Source organism: Scyliorhinus canicula, chromosome 16, assembly GCF_902713615.1.
Source record: "Scyliorhinus canicula chromosome 16, sScyCan1.1, whole genome shotgun sequence".
NCBI lineage: Eukaryota > Metazoa > Chordata > Chondrichthyes > Carcharhiniformes > Scyliorhinidae > Scyliorhinus > Scyliorhinus canicula.
In genome coordinates, this window is record NC_052161.1 from 112,558,217 (window position 1) to 112,583,148 (window position 24,932).

Here is a 24,932-nt window from a genome sequence, read left to right on the forward strand (position 1 = left end):
CATGCGCACATGTTTTGGGGTTGCGAAAAATTGGGAAGATTCTGGGCGTGAGTGCTCGGTCTTAGCCAGGATAGTGAAGGAGGAGGTGGACCCGACCCTTTGGTGGCAATATTTGGGGTTTCAGAGAAGCCGGAGCTCATGGTGAGGAGGAAGGCCGATGTCTTGGACTTCGCCTCTCTGATTGCACGGCGGCGAAGTGTGCTGGAGTGGCGTTCGGCATCGTCACCAGGGGTAGCGGTTTGGTTGGGTGACCTGTACGACTTCCTGTGGTTAGAGAAGACAAAGTATGAGTTGAGGGGCTCAGCGGGGGTGTTTGAGAAAAGGTGGGCGATGTTTGTGACTGTGTTTGAGGAGCTATTTATCACAGGAGGGTGGGGGGATGGTGGGTGATGGGGAGAGGGAGGGTGAAAAGGGAGAAAAATCTGTACAGACTGCATAGTTGATTGTTGGGAAGTATGTTTCCCTGGGTATTTACTTGCTGTAACCTGCTTTGATACAAGTTTGCAATAAAATAAGGTTTAAAAAAAAGGTAAACACAAAAAACGTGCATCTCTGTTGAAATCTTCAGATTTTATTTTCCAACTTTGTTGCAAGGAATATTTTCAATGCAGTTGAAATTGAACAAATACAATAGATTCAATGTTATTTTGTTAAAATTTAGACTATCCAATTATTTTTTTCCCCCAATTAAAAGGCAATTTAGCGTGACCAATCTACCTACTCTGCACATCTTTGGATTGTGGGGGCGAGACCCATGCAGGTACGGGGGAGAATGGTGCAAACCACACGGACAGTGACCTGGGGCTGGGATCGAACCCGGGGTCCTCGGTGCCGTGAGGCAGCAGTGCTAACCACTGCAGCACTGTGCCACCCTCGATAGATGCAGTTTATATGTATGGCTGTGAACCTTTTGTGACCCTTTCAAGGCATATGTATGTACACGGCTCCTTTTCCTCTCCAGAAGATGTTGACACTGGTGTGCAGTTCTATCTCTTTCACAGATATTCATAGAGGGACCTAGAACACAAGTATTGTACTCAGCTGAGATTTTCCTACTATTTGATGATGGAGAATATCACAGCTGAGTCCAATTCTATTCTAGATAGCAGTTTCTCCCACAACCCAGTCCATTGTGATGGTATCAATTGTAGCACAGTTTCACAGATTAGTTAATTCTGCAGAGACAGGATTGCATTGAGGACCAGCTTGGTCTGCAAGACGCAGTAGTGAGTTTTAATTTCTTTTTACCAATTCTGTTAGCCCCGTGGTAGTGGAAGGAATTTGCATTTTTATTATTCACATTTGGTGGAGGGGAGAGGAATAATGGCCTTTCTTGGATTCAGTCAATGTATTTGCATTTGAAAGCCTGGGGAGTTGTCAGAATGACAATCGGGTGAGGAGTTGAGGACAGCAGCAGGATGAGTGGAACAAAACCAGTGTGACACTTATGGAACGGTTATAAATAGATCAGATTGAAAACTAAGTTTTGTTGGTTAAGATTACTTGACCTGTGATAGTGCACACAAAGATAGTGCATTAGAGAATCCATAGCCCTGCGCTCCTGTTTACTTCAAGCTATATCGATAGCTGCAGCATATGGAAAAAAATGTCTTGCCCTTACGATAGGACCTTTCATGACCACCAGACATCACAAAGTGCTTTACAGCCAATTAAGTACTTTTAAGGTGTACTCGTACATATATAGTGTAGCTGTGGGTCGGCACACTGTACCTCGGCCCACTGCCCCACCCTATTACTGTAACCTAACCTGACCTGCACATCTTTGGACTCTGGGAGGAAACCGGAGCACCCGGTGGAAACCCAAGCTGACTCTGGGAAAACGTGCAAACTCTACACGCTCGCCCAAGGCTGGAATTGAATCCGGGTCCCTGGTGCTGCGAGGTGGCAGTGCTAACCATTGTGCCACCATGCCACATAGCTGCAGTGCTTTTCATGGTTGGGTGGGTAACTTCAAACTCAGTGTCAACATTTGAGCATGAAAAATGGCCAGATCGGCAAGGCACAAGAGGCAGTTTGTGCCCTGCAACCACAGCCTGGTGAGTGTGGATGTCTTCAGGAGGAATCTATTGCAGTGAAAATATTTTGTTATACTTAGCTTGTGTTATATCACAGTTCTAGCATGTGTCTTATTCAGTGTTGTAATCTATAATCCATAATAATATTCTATTTCAATCTATGCAAATCCAGGAACCAGGTAAAAGATCACAGCTTTGGCGCATGACTGAAAATGGGACATTATGCCATGAGGGCTCTTCTCCTCCTCATAACCCCAACAAACCCTCATCCAGTAGACATTCAGACTCTGGATTGGTCCTAGACATTGCAGGCTTGGCTGCCATCACAGACAGCAGGTAAACTCGGGCAAGGAGAGCAGGGGAAGAAGATGTTCCAGTTAAGTCATCTGTCCGTTCAAGCCGGGGTTAGGAATTCAAACTTTAACATTCTGATAGGGAACAAAACCATCCAGATTTTGTGAGAAATTATAAGATTGTGTGGAATTGTAAACTGCCTTATTTTGTATTTTAAGGGACAAATGCATCTCCTTCATGTTAGTGCCCAAGGTTCAACAGTGACCAAAAGATTCAAGATTTGATTCCCAGTATATGACATCAGTGTCTTTTCATTTCTGGAGGTAGTATTAAGGGTGTTAATAGTTCTCCATGTAACGTAACTGGGGCTGGTTTAGCTCACCAGGCTAAATCGCTGGCTTTTAAAGCAGACTAAGCAGGCCAGCAGCACGGTTCAATTCCCGTACCAGCCTCCCCGGACAGGCGTCGGAATGTGGCGACTAGGGGCTTTTCACAGTAACTTCATTGAAGCCTACTCGTGACAATAAGCGATTTCAATTTCAATAACTGCCACCAGTTCTCCGTGTTGCCTTCAATGAATGAAGTAGTATGACGATGACCGAAAATTCCAATCCTTTTCTTGCTTAACTTTGGGGATTGGAGAATTGAGGAAGCACTTTTTTTCAAGATGTTAAATGGATAGGGTGGTGTCCATGATAAGGGAGACTAAATGAAGTCTGTGAAATTACTTCAACTCAAAAGCAAAAATGTAGGAAAGGTGGGGGAGGCATGAAAAATAAAACAGATGGATAGCTGTCAACCTATTGAACCCAACCCCACAAACCTCCCCTCGCAAGAGCCCCCAGTCCTTCGCTGACCCCGAATTTACCTTCAAGCCAGGTTTCCATTGTCATCTTCTCATGACACCATTGTGCGCTCTGGCACTGCTGGGACAACTCAGCTGCCAGCCAATTAGATTGGGCAGAACTCTCGGGAGCAGGATTTCCTGTCACCGAAAGGCCAAAATCCCATTCTCAGCTTGTTAAAGCTGCCCCTGGCATGTTATTATGGTGGAGCAGCCCTTTTTTTTTAAAATCAGCGAACTGCTGACTAACATTGATACCAGGCGAACCAACTGTAAAGTTCACCCCAAAGTTAACTCTTTTGATTAATGACCTTTTTTGATTAATGCCCTTTTATCAGAACCATTCTCCAGTCTTTGTTTGATGATTGCATGTTGTCTATTCGGATGGGGGAGTACCACGGGCTACAGCTTAACTTAAACCTGCAATTTCACATTGTCCACACATGCACCTAAATCATCAAATTGCAATTGGGTTGGGAGCCGAAAACGTAACTAATTTTTCCCTCATTAGTTCAGGAAGTCTGTACAAAATTTTATATCCCAGATGTCAAGGCGTCTGGCTTTTAAGCCTGAGACTGTCTGCTCTAATTTATTATACTGGGCAGCATACTTATCCATTAGGCCAGCAAAAAGGAGACTCTGTTTTATATTTATTTGCGGAGTGTGTATGCGGGTTATTAGTTTTTATGTATATTTATCTAATTCCTCCTCGCTTTCTATCTGCAGAAATGAGCCACTCATGCTGAAAAAGCCAGAGCGACGTCGCAGTGGTACACAGACATGGTGTTTCCGAGATGGATGTCTGAGTTGTGGCATGTCAAGAATGATAGTGCAGGTAAAACAATGACAGTGCCATAATAAACCTTCACAGATTTGTATTGCTGCCACCAATAAATTGCAATGGAAGTGGTTCACAGTCACTTTAATTCTATCTCGCGTTAGTCTGTATAATGAGAAAATGAGCGAGAGAACAAAATAGCAATACGGGACAATTTCAGGACTTATTCAGCATGCTGGTACTGATACATTATAGCAAAACCCAAGTTCAGCCTTTTCACCTTTAGCATATTGCTCTTAATTTGCCAGCTTAAATAGCTCCCATCCGTTACTGCTCCCAGTGGCAGATCTGTAATCATCAGTGCTCCAGCCTTGTGTTTGGTCAAACTGTTCAGACTATCCAAGTTTTAAAGGACAAAATGTATAATGGTGTACTTCTGTGGATGTTTTCCAGCATTGCCATGCTTATGAGTCAATTTTACAAATTGTAGCAAAATTTACAAATCTGGAACCTCGCCAGATGGAAGCTTGTGTAGGAGGTAACATTGCAGTGCCTTTGTTAGGGCGAATATTTCACACTGCCATCATTGTGCTCTACGGCAAGACATCTGGTGACCAGCAGGGTTAGCTGCAGATATGACTAACCATTTGTGAACTTTGACTAGTTGCTGAAGAAACAAAAGGAAACAACACTTCTGGTCAGCGAGGAAAGAGGGATGAAGTTGGCAGTGTCACCTGAGCTGGCTTGATGCAGTTCCTGATTTGAAACCTATCAGAGCAAGATTGGATGGGGCCTGAAAGCAGTTCTGGTGCCCAGCCTGTCAAAGTGAGAATAATGGATCATTTTGGGCACCAAAAAAGGAAAGGGGAAATATAAATTATATTAGCAAGGATTGTATTTCTTATGAAGGTGCATGGCATTCTTCAGTCTGAAGTTATCTTTAAATATCTGGCAATCATAATTTTGCTGACACAAAACAGCTAGTTTCATTTTTTTAAAAAGTCTTTTATCTCTGATTTCCTCTTTTATGGGGCATAATCATTGCAATCCTTGCAACAATCTTAATTTGTGTTAGTGAGTGCTGGATTTCTCCCTTGACCTTAATTCTATTCGCTCCCAACATTCACAGATGTACTTTTCACAAGAATCACTAAATAAATAATAATTCCCCTTTCTCTACCCCAGTGTTTTACAAATGTTTTTTTCCGGGACCCACTTTTGGCGACCTTCAGGACCCATGCCAACCAACCTTTGCGACACGTGCCACGCTTGCTTACCTTTAATGCGAAAGAGGAGCTTGCTTGGTCCTCTCGATCTCACTTAAATCAGGTTCAAAGAAGGAGAGGACAATGCGCACATCAGGTGCAGACTTTCACCAGTTCCTTTTTGCTGTCTTTATGAAAACGGAAAATTCAACCTCGGACATATAGGATGCTGTGAAGGGCAATAGCAACAAAATGCGTGTTTTACTCAGCACTGGATACTCCTGGGAGATGCTGCACCAGAATGCTGACAGCCTCGTGGGCTTTTGGTATGTTTTTAATGTGGTATTACAGGTCAGCTATGGCAGTGTAGTCTTTTAATCTGGAGTCAGCTCTAAGTTAATAACTGACTCTAGGGTCGCAACCTCAAGGAATTTTCACCGACCACTTTTTCAAAATATGAAACTTCTCTCATTTACCAGTACTTCCTTTGCATATGACACACATGAGTTTTGCATCCTTATTTGCATTGGCATAATTAATAAAATTATACCTCAAGAAATCATCTTTATACTTCTTTGTAGACTGTTAACCAGAGGCCCTGGAGCTCTGTGCAGAGCTAACAGTAGCACTGCTCTGACCTGCTGTGGACTCTACTGTGCAGCTCTCTCCAGCAGGCTTTGTTGTGAGATCCTATCCAATAGGTAAGCTGCCTATTTGGTCCCTGGCCGTCTCTTACTTTTAAGGAAACCATTCAACTTCACAGTTCACATGCCTTGCTTGCCAGCAACTGGAAGATCGAGGCAACCACGTTCCCAGCTTTGGCGCCAAAATCACGTACCTGGACGGTATTTCACGTCAATTCTTTGTGCTGGGTGCATGGCCTGCTCTCTGCTGCCGTTTCTGGCCAGAAGACTCCACACAGCTGAATGTAACTCCATTAAAAAGGTGGCAGCAGCCGTAATTTGCAATGTAAAAACCGGTAGCGACTGTCGGGCGCTTCTCTAGTGATTGGTACCACCGTGGGAACAACACAACTGATTGTTCCGCTACCTTCCCGACACTCAACGGTGACCCACCCACTGAAAAACCCTGCTCTACACTATAACGCACTAACTGCTGCCCTTGTTGAAATAAGTCAATAATTAAGCTTGCTACCTTCTGCTCTGTCTGGATTGATACTTCTGCCAGTTTAATTTGAAAAAAGGCAGGCTTGTATTTATATAGTAGCTTATCACACCACTCAAAAATATTCCAAAAAATTAATTTACAGGATATGGGTGTCTTTGGCTAGGCCAGCATTGATTGCCCATTCCTTGAGACGGTGGTGGTGAGCTGCCTTCTTGAACCACCATATTCCTGAGGTGTAGCTACGTGCGCAGTGCTGTTAGGGCGGGAATGCCACGATTTTGACACAGCGACAGTGAAGGAACGGCGATATATTTCCAAATCACGATGGTGAGTGACTTGAAGGGGAACCTCCAGGTGGTGGGGCTCCCAGAATCTGCTGCTTGTCCTTCTAGATGGTAGTGGTCATGGGTTTGGAAGGTGATGACCTACGAACCTTGATGAGTTCCCGTTCCTGCAGTGTATCTTATAGATGGGACACACGGCTGCCACTATTTGTCGGTGGTGGAGAGATTGAATGTTTATGGAAGTAGTAGCAATCAAGTGGACTGCCTTATTCAAGATGGTGTCAAGCTTTTTGAGTGGTGTTGAGCTGCACTCATCCAGACAAGTGAGAGTATTCCATTACACTCCTGACTTCCGTCTTGTAGATGGTGGACAGGCTTTGGGGGTGTCAGGAGGTGGGTTACTCGGCACAGGATTCCTGGCCTTTGATCTGCTCTGGCAGCCACAGTATATTTATGGCGAGTCCAGTTCAGTTTCTGGTCAGTGATAACCCCAGGATGTTGATTGTGGGGTATTCAGCGATGGTAATGCTGTTGAATGTAATGGGGCAATGGTTAGACTCTCTCATTTTGAAAGTGGTCATTGCTTGACACTTGTGTGGAGCAAATGTTGCTTGCCATTCGTCAGCCCAAGCCTGTTTATTGTCCAGGTCTTGCTGCATTTGGACATGAATTGCTTCAATATACGATGAATCACAAATGCTGCTAAACATTGTACAGTATTCTGCGAAAATCCCTACTTCTGACCTTATAATGGAAGGTAGGATGAAGGAGCTGAAGTTGGTTGGGCCTCTGATACTACCCTGAGGAAGTCTTGCAGTGATATCCTGGTGTGAGATGATTGACCTTCAACCACCATTACCATCTTCCTTTGTGCCGGATATGACTCCAACCAGCAGAGAGCTTTCCCGAATTTCTATTGACTTGAGTTTTGCTCAGACTCCTTGGTGCCATTCTCTGTCAAATGCTGCCTTGATGTCAAGGGCAATCCCTCTCGCCTCACCTCTGGAACTCTGCTGTTTTGTCCCTGTTTGAACCAAGGCTATAATGAGGTCAGGAGCTGAATGATCCTGGCAGAACCCAAACAGAGCGTCTGTGAGCAGGTTATTTCAGAGTATATGCTGCTTAGTGGCACTGTTTATGGCCCCATCCATCACTTTGCTGATGTTGGAGAGTAATTGGCCTGGTTTGATTTGTCCTGTTCCTTGTGTACAAGACAGACCTGGGAGGTTTCCACATTGTCACATAGATGCCAGTGCTGCTGCTGTTCTGGAACAGATTTGCTTGGGATGTGACAAGCTCTGGAGCACAAGTCTTCAGGACCTTTTCTTGTTTGAAAATATTTTTATTGGAATTTGTGCACTTCATATCAGAACTTTGCAGAACAATATAGAAACAACGCAACCTCCCTTTCATCCAGGCAGTGCTCCCTGCCCCCCTCCCTTCCTATGTGTTACCCCCCTCTCTAATTAGTTGCTGGTTGCGAACAGGTCGGCAAAGAGATTTGTAAACTTCTTCCACGTGTGCCATTTCGTGATATCAAGTGGGGTGAATTGAATTAGCTGATGACTGACTTCTGTGATTTTGGGGACTTCCGAAGGATTCCACCTACAATTAGTTACTTGCAATAACATGTTACATAGTCAAGAAGTAATGTTAAGATAGGTTCAAGCTAATACCCCTGATAAAATAAAATATCTTCGGGCGGAACTATGGCATAGTGGTTAGTTCTGCTGCCTCACGAAGCAGAGGTCCCAGGTTCGATCCCGGCTCTGGGTCACTGTCCGTGTGGAATTTGCACATTCTCCCCGTGTTTGCCCCCACAGACCAAAGTTGTGCAGGTTGGTGGATTGGCCGTGCTAAATTACCCCATAATTGGTAAAAAGGAATTGGATACTCACATTTAAAAAAAAATATCTTCTTTGACTACTCCATTAAAGTGGAACATAGGGCGGCACACAAGAAGACCCAAGTTCAGATCCCAACCTTGATTTGTGTTTGTCCATTGGTTCCCAGGATATTTAGCCAGTTTTGCCCAAGTTGTCTCAGGAGGTGAAATTTTCTCAAATAGAGTTTCTCCTGCCTGCCTGCCTCAAAACAATACAGTATAATTCATCAGTGATGTTGTTGCGTTTGTAAACGTGTACATGAACTGGCCTCTTCAGTCCTTTGATGAAGGATGATGTGTTTGGACTACTTTGTGGGGTGATGAACTAGTGGATGGGTAACTAGGCCAAAATTGAGAAGAAATCAGTTGTAGGGCAGGCAGAAGTTTCAGAGATGAAGGGATAAGGCCATGGAGGGATTTGAACCCCGGGGTGAGGTTTCCAAATCCTACGTATTGGTGCACCAGGAGCCATTGTAGCTCAATCATTGCGGGGTTAAATGGGGCTTGGTGTGGGTTAGAATACTTTAGGCAGAAAGTATATTGAAAGTTTGTTGGCCCATGCCACGTTGCTTCGTTGCTAACCTGCACCAGTGGTCCACCAATATGTACTTAGCACATTGACCAGGTGCAGAATGAAAATATGCTCTGACCTTAATGTGCTTGTGAGGTTATTTAATTTTGATTTTTTGATTTTGATTTGATTTATTGTCACATGTGCCGAAGTACAGTGAAAAGTATTTTTCAGCGGCCGAGGAACGTACACAGTACGTACATAGTAGACACAAGAAAATTCACCAGAGAACATTGACAAATGGTACATTGACAGAACAGTGATTGGTTCCAGTGCGGAACAAGGGGGCGAACAAAGCAAATACATGAGCAAGAGCAGCATAGGGCGTCATGAATAGTATTCTTACAGGGAACAGATCAGTCTGAGGGAGAGTCGTTGAGGAGTCTGTTGAAGCTGTTCCTATGTCTGGATGTGCGCATCTTCAGACTTCTGTACTTTCTGCCTGATGGAAGGATCTGGAAGAAGGCAATGCCTGGGTGGGAGGGGTCTCTGATAATGCTGTTTGCCTTCCTGAGGCAGCAGGAGGTGTATACAGAATCATGTGGAGGGATATTGATTGTCAGTTGACTGTATCTGTGCTAATTCATGCAGGCATCAAAAGGCATTTCAGGCTTACACGATGGAGCAGAGGTAGTACTGGGTCCAGATACTTCCCTTGGTCTAGAACAAGTTCCAAATGAACAGCAGTTCATAAACCAGAAGATGAGACCTGGTTCAGGAGTTCTGGCTTTGCGTGTCATTCCTGATGGTCCAACACGAGTGCTGCAGGTAACCTATTGCCTATCAATTCACAAGTGCAACTAAAATGTAAGATTAACCAAACATTATTATCAAACCTGCTGACAAAGAGGGCATTTTGAAAAGAAGGTAATTTTCTTGGTTGAATGCTCTATCCGCCTCTGGATCATGACTGTATTACCAAACACTAAAACATAATTTCCCAGACTGTTGATAATAAGAAGAGCTTCCCTGCTACCCCCTTGCATTGCATCCAACTTTGTTTTTCTCCAACCTGATGTAACCCATTTTTACCACCTCCACAAAATGTATTAACATGACCTTCCTTGATATCGATTATTTGAACCTGCTCCTATCGCACTAAACTAATCATCTCAAGCCTGTTCTTCCCCAACCCTCTGTCTTGAATACTTAGTACAAACCTATGCCAAGAGTCTTCTGTCACATTCTACCATTTGGCAATTTTAATTTTTCTGCCACCAATCATCTTCTCATCATGAACACACAATTGTTCTACTCCTCAATCCATTACCAGAAGAACCTTTTCCTTGAACAATGATTCAATCCAGTTGCTATTCATCACCACCCTTGCCTTCATTGGAACAGCTACTCCTTACATAAAATTTCCTCAGGTAAAAGATGTCCCACTCGGACCCCTGTTATTTCCTAACTGTGCTTGTCTTTTTTGAGATATGTGGAAGACTCGTTCTTCCATTGCTAATTATGCCACCTTCTTGGCCATTACCTCCATTACATACACAAATGTCAATACTGCTTCCTGCTTTCACTCTTAGCGTCAGATTTCAGTTTTCACCCATCCCTCACCTTTATATGGTTCAACTCTAACTCTTTTCTCTAACTTCCTGGATTTCTCCTCTTCCAGGTAACAATGAGCTTCCCACAGACATCTATTCCTGAATCTTGCAACTACCTGGATATACTCCGGCCTGCAATGGCTTCTGTAAAGGCTCTGTTCCTTTCTCCTCGATCCTTTATCTCTATTGTATTTGATCTGATGAGTTCACTTTCCTTACCAGAGCTTCGAAAATGTTGTACTTTTTTTCTCAAACAAGAATTCCCAGTGGTCCAAATAACTCTCGGTCTTCTGTGCCTCATTTCTTGCACCTGTGGTCATTACCCCTACTCTCATGGAAGTAAAACTAAGTTTTTTTAAAACTCATTTTCTATCCTACTGCATTCATCAGATTATTTGTCATTCTGTCTACACAGTTCCACTGCCACACAAAATTTCCCTGTACTTTCCACCATTCTTTCCAGGATATCATTGATTACTCTTTCAGCATCCCAGCTTCCAGCTTCCCAACTTCCAGTTCTCAGCACCTTCACATGCAACAGTAACGGATGCAGCACTTAATTCCAACACTGCCCCTACGCTGAAGACCATGTTTCCCCACATACAGTGTCTCACACCTAAACTATTTCCTCCTAATATGGTACTGTATAGTAATAATGTAGTTTTTGTTGATCATGATGTTGTTTGCTTTACACTGGAGCACCCAAACACAAATTAGTTGACAGCTATGCCCAAAACCTTGTTCTGTCCACAAGTGTGACCTTGACGTCCCTCAGCATTTTAGCCATTCAGCCTTTGCTGTCTCTGGGCTTCCAATTGTTCCAAATTTAGGAATACTATGTCAGATCTGAACATCATTTCCATTTACTTTACAGTCGGGGTTACTGGTGTCATGGGGCAGACTTGTTCATTCTAAACATTTCCAACGGTTAATGTTTTTTGCTACAAAGCTTTATCCAAACGTATTTTTGACCCAAGATGTTGGCCTGATTTTCTTTTTGAGTGACAAACCAACCTGTGCTATCAGCAGTATTTTTATTTCCAATATTTTCAAGATTCACTCAAGTTTATTTCCAATGTTCCTCTTTCCTTTTCATGGTCCCCTTTTGCCATTTTCACCTCTGCCTATTGCATGCCCTTTGAATGTTTTTCCATTGTTTCACTGAGTTGAGTTTTATCATCTATCAATTAATTCAATTAATTATCTCTCTGTGTCTTCCTTCCTCCTTTTGTCCTTGCATTTCTGAATTCTGACCAAGGATTATACTCAAAACATTCATGGGATGTGGGTGTCACTGGCTGGGCCAGCATTTATTGCTCATCCCTAATTGCCCTTGAACAGTGTGGCCTGCTGGGCCATTTCAGAGGGTATTTCAGAGTCAACCACATTGCTGTGGATCTGGAGTCACATGTAGACCAGAACAGGTAAGGACGGCAGATTTCCTTCCCTAAAATACATTAGTGAACCAGATGGGTTTTTATGAGTCAACAATGGTTTTGTGGTCATCATTGACTTTTTAATTCCAGATTTTATTGGATTCAAACCTCACCATCTGCCGTGGTGGGATCCAAACCTAAGTCCCCTGGGCATTGCGCTGCGTCTCTGAGTTACGACTACGCCACCGCTAACTATATCAGAATGCTCTGTTTCTGAATAAGATTAGTTTGTGAATTTCTCAGAATTCTTGGGTGGAAAATCCATTTTCATTTTTCTGTTTGTAATTTCATGAAATTGCACAGATTCCATTGGGTCCAATTTTTTTGTTTTTGGATCCATATCAATTATTTTAATTTAGTTGACCTCCTAACCAAATTGGTTTGTCACAGATTACTGACCAACAGCATCGCAGAACAAATCGCTCCCTCACAGGAAATGAAGACTGTCCAGTAGTTGAAATCAGCGAAATTCGGAGGTTAAAGAATTTGGAAGCTGAACAAGAATTAGAGGTGAGTGAGGGTTTCATTCATTTGTTTGCTTGTAGCCAATAAAAAACCCATGTTTGACTTTGTATTTGAGACATTTGCAAAACCCCTTTCTGTCAGGTGAGCGTGAATGTGAAGATCTCGTGAAATAAATCGGCAACTGATAAATAGCCTAAATTATAATAAACCATTTATTGAGTTATTAATCAAGTGCAACTTCCTTACCAGTGTATCTCCAAACCCACAACCAAAATTGGCATTTTACCCCAGCAATCTGCAAAGAAGAATCATCCTTGACACCGGAAATTGCCAGTGGTGGATATGTATTATCGAAACACAATAGTTAATGACAACTGTATCCGTATGCCCCTTCTCAATGGGTGAAGGGCAGGAAGAATGAGAAAATTCTCCTTTTCACACTGAAGGATTGAGGAGAAGAAGCAGAAAACATTTTTTGGAATGATTTTCCACAGGAAGTGGTTACGGTAGAAACCATTGGGCTTTTTTTCGGAAGGGAAAGAGGATTAAAAATTGAAGCAGAGTACCACGAAGAAAGAGAGAGCAATACAGTCGGATTACTTTTGGATTGTGAAAACAAAGAGTAGGCACAGACAATTTAGCCCCCAACATCTTACTTCGGTACTCTATCCTTTTATTCTTCAATGTATATTTACTCAGGTTGCAAGGCCTCCTGAATCAGAGAGCACATTTTGACGGTATTCAATCATCCTTTGATATAGTCCAGGATGGATTCACTTCAACGCCACTTTTGTAACGCAAATTGGATTTCAGGGAATTCATAGAATTTACAGTGCAGATGAAGGTCATTCGGCCCAATTGGGTCTGCACTGGCCTTCGGAAAGAGCACCCTACCCATGCCCGCACCTCCACCCTGTCCCCATAACCCAGCAACAATACCCAACCATTTAGGACACTAAGGGCAATTTAGCATGGCCAATCCACCTAACCTGCACATCTTTGGACTGTGGGAGGAAACCGGAGCACCCAGAGGAAACACGGGGAGAATGTGCAGACTCCGCACAGACAGTGACCCAAGCCAGGAATCAAACCTAGGACCATGGAGCTGTGAAGCAACTGTGCTAACCACTATGCTACCGTGCTGCCCGTAGCTGAGTTCAGCTGTAGCTTGATGGATTACCTGGCGCTTGTGTTTCCTGACACCTTTCTTTCTCGCGAAGGAAGATAAAACCATTTCTGGTTGACATCCCAGCCATCTGTGTGAGCCACTTCCTATCCGGTTCCGCCCCGCAGTTCTGTAATTGCACCATGCAGGATCCTTTGGGACTCGGTGAATAAATGCTCCGTGCGATGTTGCACACAAGCCATGCAAAACAGAACGGTCAAGTTTAATTCATAGTCTTTTAAGTCAGCCATTTCCCACCCTAATTTCTGTTAACAGTCTGCAAACTGCACAGGTATCTAGTGGATATGCAAATCGGTGGGCTGTGATGATCTGCCGGCCTTCTGACATTCAATGTCAAGGGCCACACATGGGTGAGGTTTTGTCACGCCTGAGAAACTGTGCCCAAGAGTCAGTACCTGAGGAGAATAATTTTTTTTTTAAATCAGTGGAAGGAGAGTCGCCTTCATTAACAGTACTTTGCAATTAAATATTGTGCCAATGTAAAATTGTAACTTACAATGTGCTGTAAATTTGCAGATTTTGGTGAAACTGGATGGAGGAGTTGGTTTGTCGCTGACGAACAAAGCCCCTGAGGAATTGGTGTTTACCACTTTAACAGGGATAGATGTTCATTACACACAGACTGCCACCTGTCAGATGCTGGAGGTCAGCATTCAGGATGTACAGGTAATTTAATTATTTTAGCAATGCACTTCCATATTCTCAAAAGGTTGGACATTCTGAAGTCCTATCCAGGATATTTCAAAAACAAATCCTAAAATGGTATGGCTAGCAGAGCAGTTGAAAGAATTGCAAACTTTCTTCGTTGCAGTATGGAAGTTCCAGGTTCAGGCTGAAATCAAGGCAGGGAAGTGGAAAATAGTTCAGATAATTGGTTGGAGCATGAGAAAGGACCATCAAAATGGAGGGGCAGCAAGAGGCAGATTAGCCCTCTATGCAGCTGAGAATTTCCTATGGTTCAGTCGCAGAGAAACATTGAAGTCTGAGAGAGAGTGGGACAATGTTGATTAGTCTTGGATTACTCGAACAAGGAGCCAGCAGGGGGTCCATCTGTGCTGTAAATTGTTCTAGCTCTGTGGAATCAGTTCTAATGCCCCCGTGATCAAACACACTGCCAGCATTTGCTAGGTTCGACTTGTTGAGGTTGTCAGCATCTGTGGAAATGTATTGCAGTAAGTGTAACGATCCCTTAAGATGCGGAATATGATGTATTGGAGAGGACAGAGTGACTACTTGGAAATCCCTATGAATTATTTCTACCATTCATGGACCGCAATTTGTTTGATTGGGAAATGGTCCTGATAGCAATAAATCTCCATTACAAGGGAACTGGGGGAGCCATTAGATTTGTACAGGAAAGCTTTTTTTGGAAATCACTTTTTTAAAAATTTTAGAATACCAAATTATTTTTTTTCCAATTAACGGGCAATTTAGCATGGCCAATTCACCTACACTGCACATCTTTGGGTTGTGGGGGTGAAACCCACGCAGACCTGGGGAGAATGTGCAAACTATACACGGTCAGTGACCCAGGGCCGGGATTTGAACCCAAGCCCTCAGTGCCGCAGTCCCAGTGCTAACCACTGTGCCGCATGCCGCCAGGAAATTCACATTTGCTCATACACCGAGAAAGGCTGACTTGTTGTTTTATTATTAGATACTAAATGCTGCTAAAACTTGTTTATTTCTGTATTTCACAAGATTGATAACCAGCTCTTGGGGACAACGCAACCTGTGATACTCTCACTGACTCCCAACAGCCTTGAAAGTGAAATTGATAGTATTGATACAGGTCCTGCTGTTCAGATCAATGCAATGAAGATCCCCAGCAAGAGTGCACTGACTGAACTCTTCAAGGTGTGTGCTCAATAATGCCATGTTTTAAGTATCTTGAATACTGATATGTTCGATATTAATTGGTGAAATGTAAAATAACAGAGTTACAGAACAGACACAAGCCGTAGGGCACAACTTGTCCATGCTCCACACGAGCTTCCTCCTATCCCTCTTCATCTAATTCTACCAACACCTTTAATCTGAGTTCAAATAGGTTTTCAACACAATTAAGATCTGAATCAAACATTTATAATGGAAACTGATATTCTGTTGTCTCATTTCACTGGATATGACTCCTAATTTTACCTTCAATAGTGAGCTGCTTTGTGAATAGTTTTCAATAAGCAGAATATACCTCTACTCCCAACTGCCTCGTTTGTAGAGATACCATCTAGTGTAAAACTAGAAGGCCTTGGGTTTGTTGCCCAGACTCAGCTGATCTTAGCTGGCCTGCTAGTTGCGGCACTATAGTTGGTCTTAGCATCTCTAAGTAGAGGAACGTTCAGCTAGCATTCTGCACTTGCTCACCAGCCCGTGTTAGCTGCAAGAAAATTCATGGGTGTGAATATTAGGTGAGAACAGGAACAAATTTGACTGTGAAGCACTACCATAGTTAAATACCATGCCAACATGCCATCCTGCATGTGAATCATAATGGAGGGCTTCCAACACCTTGAGGGGAGAAAAATGGCTTTTACCAATCTGATTTTGCACATCTCTTGTGGCCACCAGGTGGCAAACACAACCTATAAGATCTGCCCACAGCATGACGTCTGTTTATGTGGAATTTGAAGTTGCCTCCATCTTGGATATGTGGTTAACCATCCAGACTCATTTCCCAATGTTGAAAGGTTGCTTCATCCTGGAGTTTAGAGACTAGGGTGAAATCAATGATATCCCCTATTCACCATTGATGAGGCTGCCTACTCAAACACATTTAAATTGAGGCCCATTCCCACTGGGAAGCCATTCCAAAAAAGGAACATAGTTCCATGTGTTTAATTGGGTCTACAATCCGCCTCACTCTTTCTTGATCACAAAGTCTCAATTTTTCTGGTGTTGTCAGGTCTGAGCATTGATTAAGTGCCATTCCGGGGCTGTATTCTTGGTGCAGCATTGGTGTCAAACAACCAGAAATCAAGGTTTTTATTCTAGTAAATTCCTTCATTGGCAGGCATTGGCTTCACAGATGACAACCGTGCTAGTTTAATTTGGGCGCTAACACTATTGTGTAAAAGGAGCTTTAGGTTTCACTAATGTAATTATTTTAATGTTATTTCCTAAGTCTTCAGATTTCTTCTCCTTCTCAAAGGAACTATTATGCTGCACACAATTTCTCAAGTGCTGGCAGCCCCAATACTTTACGCAAGTGGCCAGTCTTAATAAGTGAGCCTAGGCATAAAATATCAACAAGCAAATTTTACTTTGAAGGGCATCACAACTCAGCCCTGCCTTCACTATATATTGACATGCCAACATTTTTCAGCAGGATTACTGTATTGGAATGAAACATGAACCTTGGCTGATCTCTCCTCCCCCCTCCAAACACACACACCCCATTCTCCCACCCCCTGCCCCTTAATTTTCAGTAATGAGGCCACTTACACTTCAGCTGCTGCCTTGGCTGAAATCAACCCACTCCCAGCAAGCTGGAAATCAAATGTAACCATGCAACTCACCATGAATCAAACTTGGAGCTGCAGAACTTGAAACATGTTACCACTTCTCATTCTGCTATAACCCATGCCTTTAGTTCTGCTTGTGTTATGAAACCCTGAGATTAAACATTTTGCTCGCCCCCATTACTGTGCCCATGTAAAATCTGCTGACTTATCTGATTGTAGTTTATACTGCTTGTCTATGCATCTGTAGAATAAATGCGAATACACTCTGTGGACTTGAGTATATCAAGTGATTGCAGTGATTCCTAGCACCTAATGTGAAAGCCTGGTATTTTAAGATAGACCACCAGAAATCATGACTAAATTCTGGGCTCTTGGAGATAGTGGACAGTGTCGCAATGCATAATTTTCTGCCCCCTCCCCCTCCCTTTCCGTCACTATCCAGTAACCAATTACAGAGACTTAAGAATTTAGGTACATGGCGCCTTCCCCTGATAATGTTGGGCTTCTTTTGGAGAGGGAGGAGAAAAAAAAGTGGAGAAAATATTTGAAAATAGAGTTACTGAAGCTAAAGTGGTAATCACGGAAGCCTGTTAGATTTGATTTGATGTTGCCAAACAAATAAGTTATATTGTATTTTAAGTTGTCTCATTTTGTGTGACTGGCTGTATTTCTGAATCTGCAGCATCTTATGATTACGGTGCGGAAACTAACAGTTCAAATCGAAGAGAAACTCTTGCTGAAGCTGCTGCATTTCTTTGGCTTGGGGCAGTTGGATCAAGGTACAGGATATAAACCAGGTTGCTGATCTTATTCACGTGCCCAGTAAAATAGCTGTTGCTGATTGCCCCGTTGCATGTTAACATTGGGTTTTGCAAACTGCACAGGGGTGCCTGTTGATTAATGTTGATAATACTGATGTGTTTGCTAAAAGTTATCATGACTGCATAAGCACTGTTTACCAGCACTGAATTCTCCATTTTATCTGGCCCACCTCTTGGGGAGTCCAGGAGAGATAATGGGATGGTGCACCCTTGGATAAAGGAGTCAATAGCGGTGTTTTCCAGTAACAGTAGCCTTTAAACCTACACAAGTATTTGAAAGCAGGCTTGTTTTTGTTCTATTTTTGATTTCTGTAAAAGTAGCACCCTGTAGTGCCATCTGTATTCATAGGACACCTCTCTTATGGCGAGAGGGGAAAGTGGAAGGAGAGTTCAATGTTGCCTCAAGGATTTTAGTGAAGAACAATGGTAGGTGTCTGAAATTTTCTGCTTGAACTGTTAAAAATACACAACCGTACTGTTATAGGTTTTAACCCTCCACATTTGGGTCACATCTAGAAAGAGTTTTGAGTTGCATTACAGAAGGCTAAAGTACTGGCGAGGTATTGGATATCATGTTGTGGTTCGAACAATTTAGATGATGAATTTAAAAGTAGCTCAGCAATTGAAAGCGTATTTGCCTTATGTACAGCTTCTACAATGAATACTGCTGAATAAGCTAAAAAACAATGGAATTGTTGCTCACCCACTACCACTTGCCTTTTCTTGGCTAAAAGAAAAAGGAGAAACCTGCATTGAAATAGAACCTTTCACATCTATTGGACGTCCCAATAGTTGTATTACAGTCAATTAAGCACTGTTGCCTACAGCGCTGAGGACCCAGGTTCGATCCCGGCCCCGGGTCACTCCCCGTGTCTGCATGGGTTTCACCCCCACAACACAAAGATGTGCAGGGTAGGTGGATTGGACATGTTAAATTGCCCCTTAATTTGGAAAAAAAAGAATTGGGTACTCTCTTTAAAAAAAAATTAAAAAATTTTTTTTTAAAATTACAGTCAATTAAGTACTTTTTAAGCTTGGCCACTGTTATACTGTATGAAATGCGACTGCCAATTTGCGTGACTGAGCTCCCACAAACAGCAACAGATAATTTAATTTTGTGATGTTGATTGTGCAATGAATATTGGCCAGGATCATAAGACCATAAGACATAGGAGTGGAAGTAAGGCCATTCGGCCCATCGAGTCCACTCCACCATTCAATCATGGTTGATTTCAACTCCATTTACCCGCTCTCTCCCCATAGCCCTTAATTCCTCGAGAAATCAAGAATTTATCAATTTCTGTCTTAAAGACACTCAATGTCCCGGCCTCCACCGCCCTCTGTGGCAATGAATTCCACAGACCTACCACTCTCTGGCTGAAGAAATTTCTCCTCATCTCTGTTCTAAAGTGACTCCCTTTTATTCTAAGGCTGTGCCCCCGCGTCCTAGTCTCCCCTGCTAATGGAAACAACTTCCCTACGTCCATCCTATCCAAGCCATTCATTATCTTGTACGTTTCTATTAGATCTCCCCTCAACCTCCTAAACTCCAATGAATATAATCCCACGATCCTCAGACGTTCATCGTATGTTAGGCCTACCATTCCTGGGATCATCCGTGTGAATCTCCGCTGGACCCGCTCCAGTGCCAGTATGTCCTTCCTGAGGTATGGGGCCCAAAATTGCTCTCAGTATTCTAAATGGGGCCAGGGATAACACCCCTGTTCCACTTCAAAATGGTGTCATGGGATCATTTACATCCAAGTAAGAAGATAGGGCCTTGATTTAACTTCTCAAAGGTGGTACCTCTGATAGCACTCCCTCAGTGCTGCACCAGAGCATCAATCTTGCGTTTTTGTGCTCAAGTACCAAAAAAGAGGAAAAAATGGACTCATATTTTGTTTAACTTAACCTGTTTTAAACCATATAGAAAATGTCATTGTGGCACCTCAATGCTGTTACCAAAAAATTGAGAGAAAATTAGCCTTTCTTGCTGAATGTTCCACTTAATATTTTCAAGCCTGGTATGTAATTTGTTTTTTTTTTCTATGCTGTGTCCCAAATACCAAGGAACAACATTCATCCCTTAAGCATTAGTGTTAATTTGTTTCCCCACATCAGCCATTCTTTTTGCCCTTTTGTAATTGTCTTGTAATGTTCATTTAGGGTTAATTTAAAGCGTAATCACACACACACACACACACACACACACACACACACATGGAGCTGCACTGAGCTAATCCCAGTTTATTTTGCCTTGGGAATTACTGCAGGCAAGAACCAGGGATGTCATTCAGTCACTCAGGTTGCATTTGAACTCTTATCCCAGAGGTAGGGGGAAATAGTACTCTTAAGTCAGGTCAATGTATTACCCAATTTCTTTGTAAATATATTTATTCATTGTTTAGTAATGTTTCAAATTCAACAAGAAATTTGTTGATGTAGAAGCTTTAATTAACTCAACTTGAATGTGCACGTGGGGAGTGCAGAGGACTGCAGCCTCCCTGAAGAGTTCAATAGTTTAGGCTGCTAATTGTACAGCTAACCCTTTATTTACCTTTCCTGGCTTTTGGGATTGGTGATTTTAATTATTTGTACAATCCAGTTTTACCAGATATCTAAGAACACTGATTGCAGTGCACATCTCTTTTACAAAATCTCATTACGCCAAATTAAATCACTGTCATTCCACAAGGTGATTTAATTTGCATTTACCTAACATTGAAATGTATGCATCATAGAGTAACGTTTCTACAGCCTGGCCTGAAACCCAAGGGCTTTTGAATTGATGCCAACAAGCTGAGTGGTAAGAGATTTCCAGAGGTATCACCAATTGAGCCCATGTAGATTTTCAGCAAGATTTCTGAGTGGTGATCAGAGGTTCATTTTTCCTTTTTTCCCTTATGAGCTCAGGGAGGCTGTGTCAACTAACTCAACAACATCAACCCTAGAGCCTCACTTACTGAACCATTAGCAAAGCTGTTCAAGGACTTTTTTATTGAATTACTTTCTTCGTTAGAAAACATTGAATCATTCATATATTTCTACACTATTATGACCTTCTGGTGTGTGGTAAGACTTTTGTGCATTTTCTGTCAGTCACTATCTCCAGTGGAGAGTTTTCTATGATGCAGTGGAGTTGGCTAGAGCAGGGCCATTTCGGACCTGAATTTTGAGTCCGAGTCCATGTATGCTTACGTCTACTTGCTAGTTTGTCCTATTGGTATTTCTTGGAGGTCTGGAAATAACCATTTTAGGGGGGGTTGTTGCTCCATTGGTGGTTAAATTCTATATTAGAACACTATAATATGTTCATATTAATAGCTTGAGATAAATGCAAACTGAAGGAGCAAGGATTCAAGCTTTAAATGTGATCTATGGAGCTCTCTGATATGTACCTATATACCCCATAAATGTTAAAAACCTGGACCCTCCTGTTGTATGAAATAGTGACTATTTGAAGTGAGTTACAGGCCAGAAACTAACTGAGGGGCTTGGATTATTCATATTAATAAAAATGCAGCAATGGGTTGGCTGAAACCTATTTGAGGAGTTCAAAAGAGTCCTGTCGTTTTTTTCCTGGATCTTGTGGTTAATTTGCAGCCTCAATCCCTCTAGGATGCATATATCATTATAATCCACACTCTTTTGTGAGGTAGTTTCATTCAATTTTAATTCTCAGTGGCACTCACTATTGATACTAACTGCTAGCATACCTCGCTTCATTGATGTTCAGCTGGAAGGAAGGATCAGGGTATTTAATGTTTCCAATGACAAATTGAAAAAAGTATGATCTAATTAGTTACAAATTCCATGGTAAATTTATGTAACTGTATGCCTGATAGGGAAGACCTTTAATCTGTTACTGGAATTGGGGAATCATCTAACTTTAGACCCACAGAAATTTAACGAAGTGCATGTGCCGTTTAAAATTCTGCATTAAACTGAAATCTATGCATAATTTTCCTCAATTATAGCATGTTGTTTTTTTTATTAAATAATTTTTATTGGAATTTTTTACAGAAAATATAAAATATAGCAACAAACAATGAAATGCAACAAAATAACCCATAACAACTGTAACACCCCCCAGACCGTATCAACGCATGTATCACATCCCCCCCAACCCCAACAAGAGAACTTAAAAATAAATTAAATTAAATAAACAAACATAGTCATCGTCTCCCCCCCCCTCCCCCCCCTCCCCCCCCCCCCCCCCCACGGGTTGCTGCTGCTACTGTCCCAGTACCCTATCGTTGAGCCAGAAAGTCGAGGAAAGATTGCCACCGCCTAAAGAACCCTTGTACCGATCCTCTCAGGGCGAATTTGACCTTCTCTAGCTTAATAAAACCCGCCATGTCATTGATCCAGGTCTCCACGCTTGGGGGCCTCGCATCCTTCCATTGTAGCAAAATCCTTCGCCGGGCTACTAGGGACGCAAAGGCCAGCACATCGGCCTCTTTTGCCTCCTGCACTCCCGGCTCCACCCCAACCCCAAAAATCGCGAGTCCCCATCCTGGCTTGACCCTGGATCCCACCACCCTTGACACCGTCCTCGCCACCCCCTTCCAGAACTCCTCCAGTGCCGGGCATGCCCAGAACATATGGGCATGGTTCGCTGGACTCCCCGAGCACCTGACACACCTGTCTTCACCCCCAAAGAATCTACTCATCCTCGTCCCAGTCATGTGGGCCCGGTGCAGAACCTTGAATTGGATGAGGCTAAGCCGCGCACACGAGGAGGAAGAATTAACCCTCTCCAGGGCATCAGCCCATGTCCCGTCCTCGATCTGTTTCCCCTCCCACTTAGTTTTCAGCTCCTCTACTGACGCCTCCTCCACCTCCTGCATAACCTTGTAGATATCAGATATCTTCCCCTCTCCGACCAGACCCCCAAAAGCACCCTGTCACTCACCCCCCTCGCGGGAAGCGAAGAGAATCCCTCCACCTGCCGTCTAGCAAATGCCTTTACCTGCAGATACCTGAACATGTTCCCGGGGGGAGCCCAAATTTCTCCTCCAACTCCCCCAGGCACGCAAACCTCCCATCAATAAACAGGTCCCTCAGCTGTCTGATGCCCGCTCTGTGCCAACCCTGAAATCCCCCATCAATGTTCCCTGGGACGAACCTATGGTTCCCCCTTAACGGAGCCTCCATCGAGCCCCCCACTTCTCCCCTATGTCGCCTCCACTGCCCCCAAATCTTGAGGGTAGCCGCCACTACCGGACTCGTGGTATACCTCGTAGGAGGGAGTGGCCACGGCGCCGTTACCAGGGCCCCCAGGCTTGTATCTCCACAGGACGCCCTCTCCATCCGTTTCCATGCTGCCCCCTCCCCTCCATCACCCACTTGCGCACCATCGACACATTGGCCGCCTAGCAGTACCCCAAGAGATTGGGTAACGCCAGCCCCCCCCCCCCCCCCCCCCCCCAATCTCTACCCCGCTCCAAGAAGACCCTCTTCACCCTCGGGGTCCCGTGCGCCCAAACAAAGCTCATGATGCTGCTGGTCACCCTTCTAAAAAAGGCCCTAGGGATAAAGATGGGCAAACACTGGAAGAGGAACAAGAACCTCGGGAGAACCGTCATTTTGACGGACTGCACCCTACCCGCCAACGACAGCGGCACCATGTCCCACCTTTTAAATTCCTCCTCCATCTGCTCCACCAGCCTGGTAAAATTGAGCTTATGGAGAGTCCCCCAACTCCTGGCCACCTGCACCCCCAGATATCTGAAACTCTTCACTGCCCTCTTAAACGGGAGCCTCCCAATTCCCCCCTCCTGATCTCCCGGGTGTACTACAAATACCTCGCTCTTGCCTAAATTTAACTTATAGCCCGAGAAGCCCCCAAATTCCGCTAACAGATCCATCACCCCCGGCATTCCCCCTTCTGGGTCCGCCACATACAACAGCAGGTCGTCCGCATACAGCGATACCCGATGTTCCTCCCCACCCCGCACCAGACCCCTCCATCTCCCTGACTCCCTCAACGCCATAGCCAGAGGTTCAATTGCCAGTGCAAAGAGCAAGGGGGACAGGGGGCATCCCTGCCTGGTCCCACGGTAGAGCCTAAAGTACTCCGATCTCCTTCCATTTGTAACTACACTCGCCATCGGAGCCGCGTAGAGCAGCCTCACCCATTTGATGAATCCCTCCCCAAATCCGAACCGCTCCAACACCTCCCACAGGTACCCCCACTCAACTCTATCAAACGCTTTCTCTGCATCCAGCGCCACCACTATCTCCGCCTCCCCCTCCACTGCCGGCATCATGATAACATTTAGCAGTCTCCGCACATGCGTGTTGAGCTGCCGTCCCTTGACAAATCCTGTCTGATCTTCGTGTTTCACCCCTGGCACACAATCCTCTATCCTGGTGGCCAGGATCTTCGCCAGCAACTTGCCGTCAACATTGAGGAGCGAGATAGGCCTATATGATCCACACTGCAAGGGGTCCTTATCCCGCTTTAGGATCAGAGAGATCAGTGCCCGCGACATCGTCGGGGGCAAAGCCCCCTCCGCCCATGCCTCATTGTAGGCTCGCACCAACAGGGGCCCACCAGATCCGCATACTTTTTATAAAATTCCACCAGGAACCCGTCCGGCCCCGGCGCCTTACCTGACTGCATTTGTCCAATCCCCCTGACTAGCTCCTCCAACTCTATCGGCGCCCCCAGCCCCTCTACCAGCTCCTCTTGAACCCTCGGGAAACATAGCCTGTTCATGAAGCTCTCCATCCCCCCTCTCCCCATCGGAGGTTCTGACCGGTACAGTTCCTCGTAGAAGTCCCTAAAGACCCCATTTACTTCTGTCCCCTTCTGCACTACATTCCCACCCCCATCCGTCACTCCACCAATTTCCCTAGCCGCATCTCGCCTACGGAGCTGATGCGCCAACATCCTGCTCGCCTTCTCCCCATACTCGTATACCGCGCCCTGCGCCCTCCTCCACTGTGTCTCCGCCTTTCTGGTGGTCAACAAGTCAAA

The 24,932-nt window shown here is 44.0% G+C and overlaps 1 protein-coding gene across 1 annotated transcript in view; it reads left to right on the forward strand.

The window, feature by feature from the left end:
* Positions 1-24,932, forward strand: part of vps13d (vacuolar protein sorting 13 homolog D) — a 302,778-nt gene that overhangs the window by 187,556 nt on the left and 90,290 nt on the right. Inside the window, 7 exon segments of the mRNA XM_038821608.1 lie at positions 2,209-2,372; positions 3,901-4,009; positions 9,617-9,793; positions 12,405-12,524; positions 14,182-14,331; positions 15,367-15,522; positions 17,809-17,905. Of these exon segments, the coding sequence (XP_038677536.1) occupies positions 2,209-2,372; positions 3,901-4,009; positions 9,617-9,793; positions 12,405-12,524; positions 14,182-14,331; positions 15,367-15,522; positions 17,809-17,905 (973 nt within the window).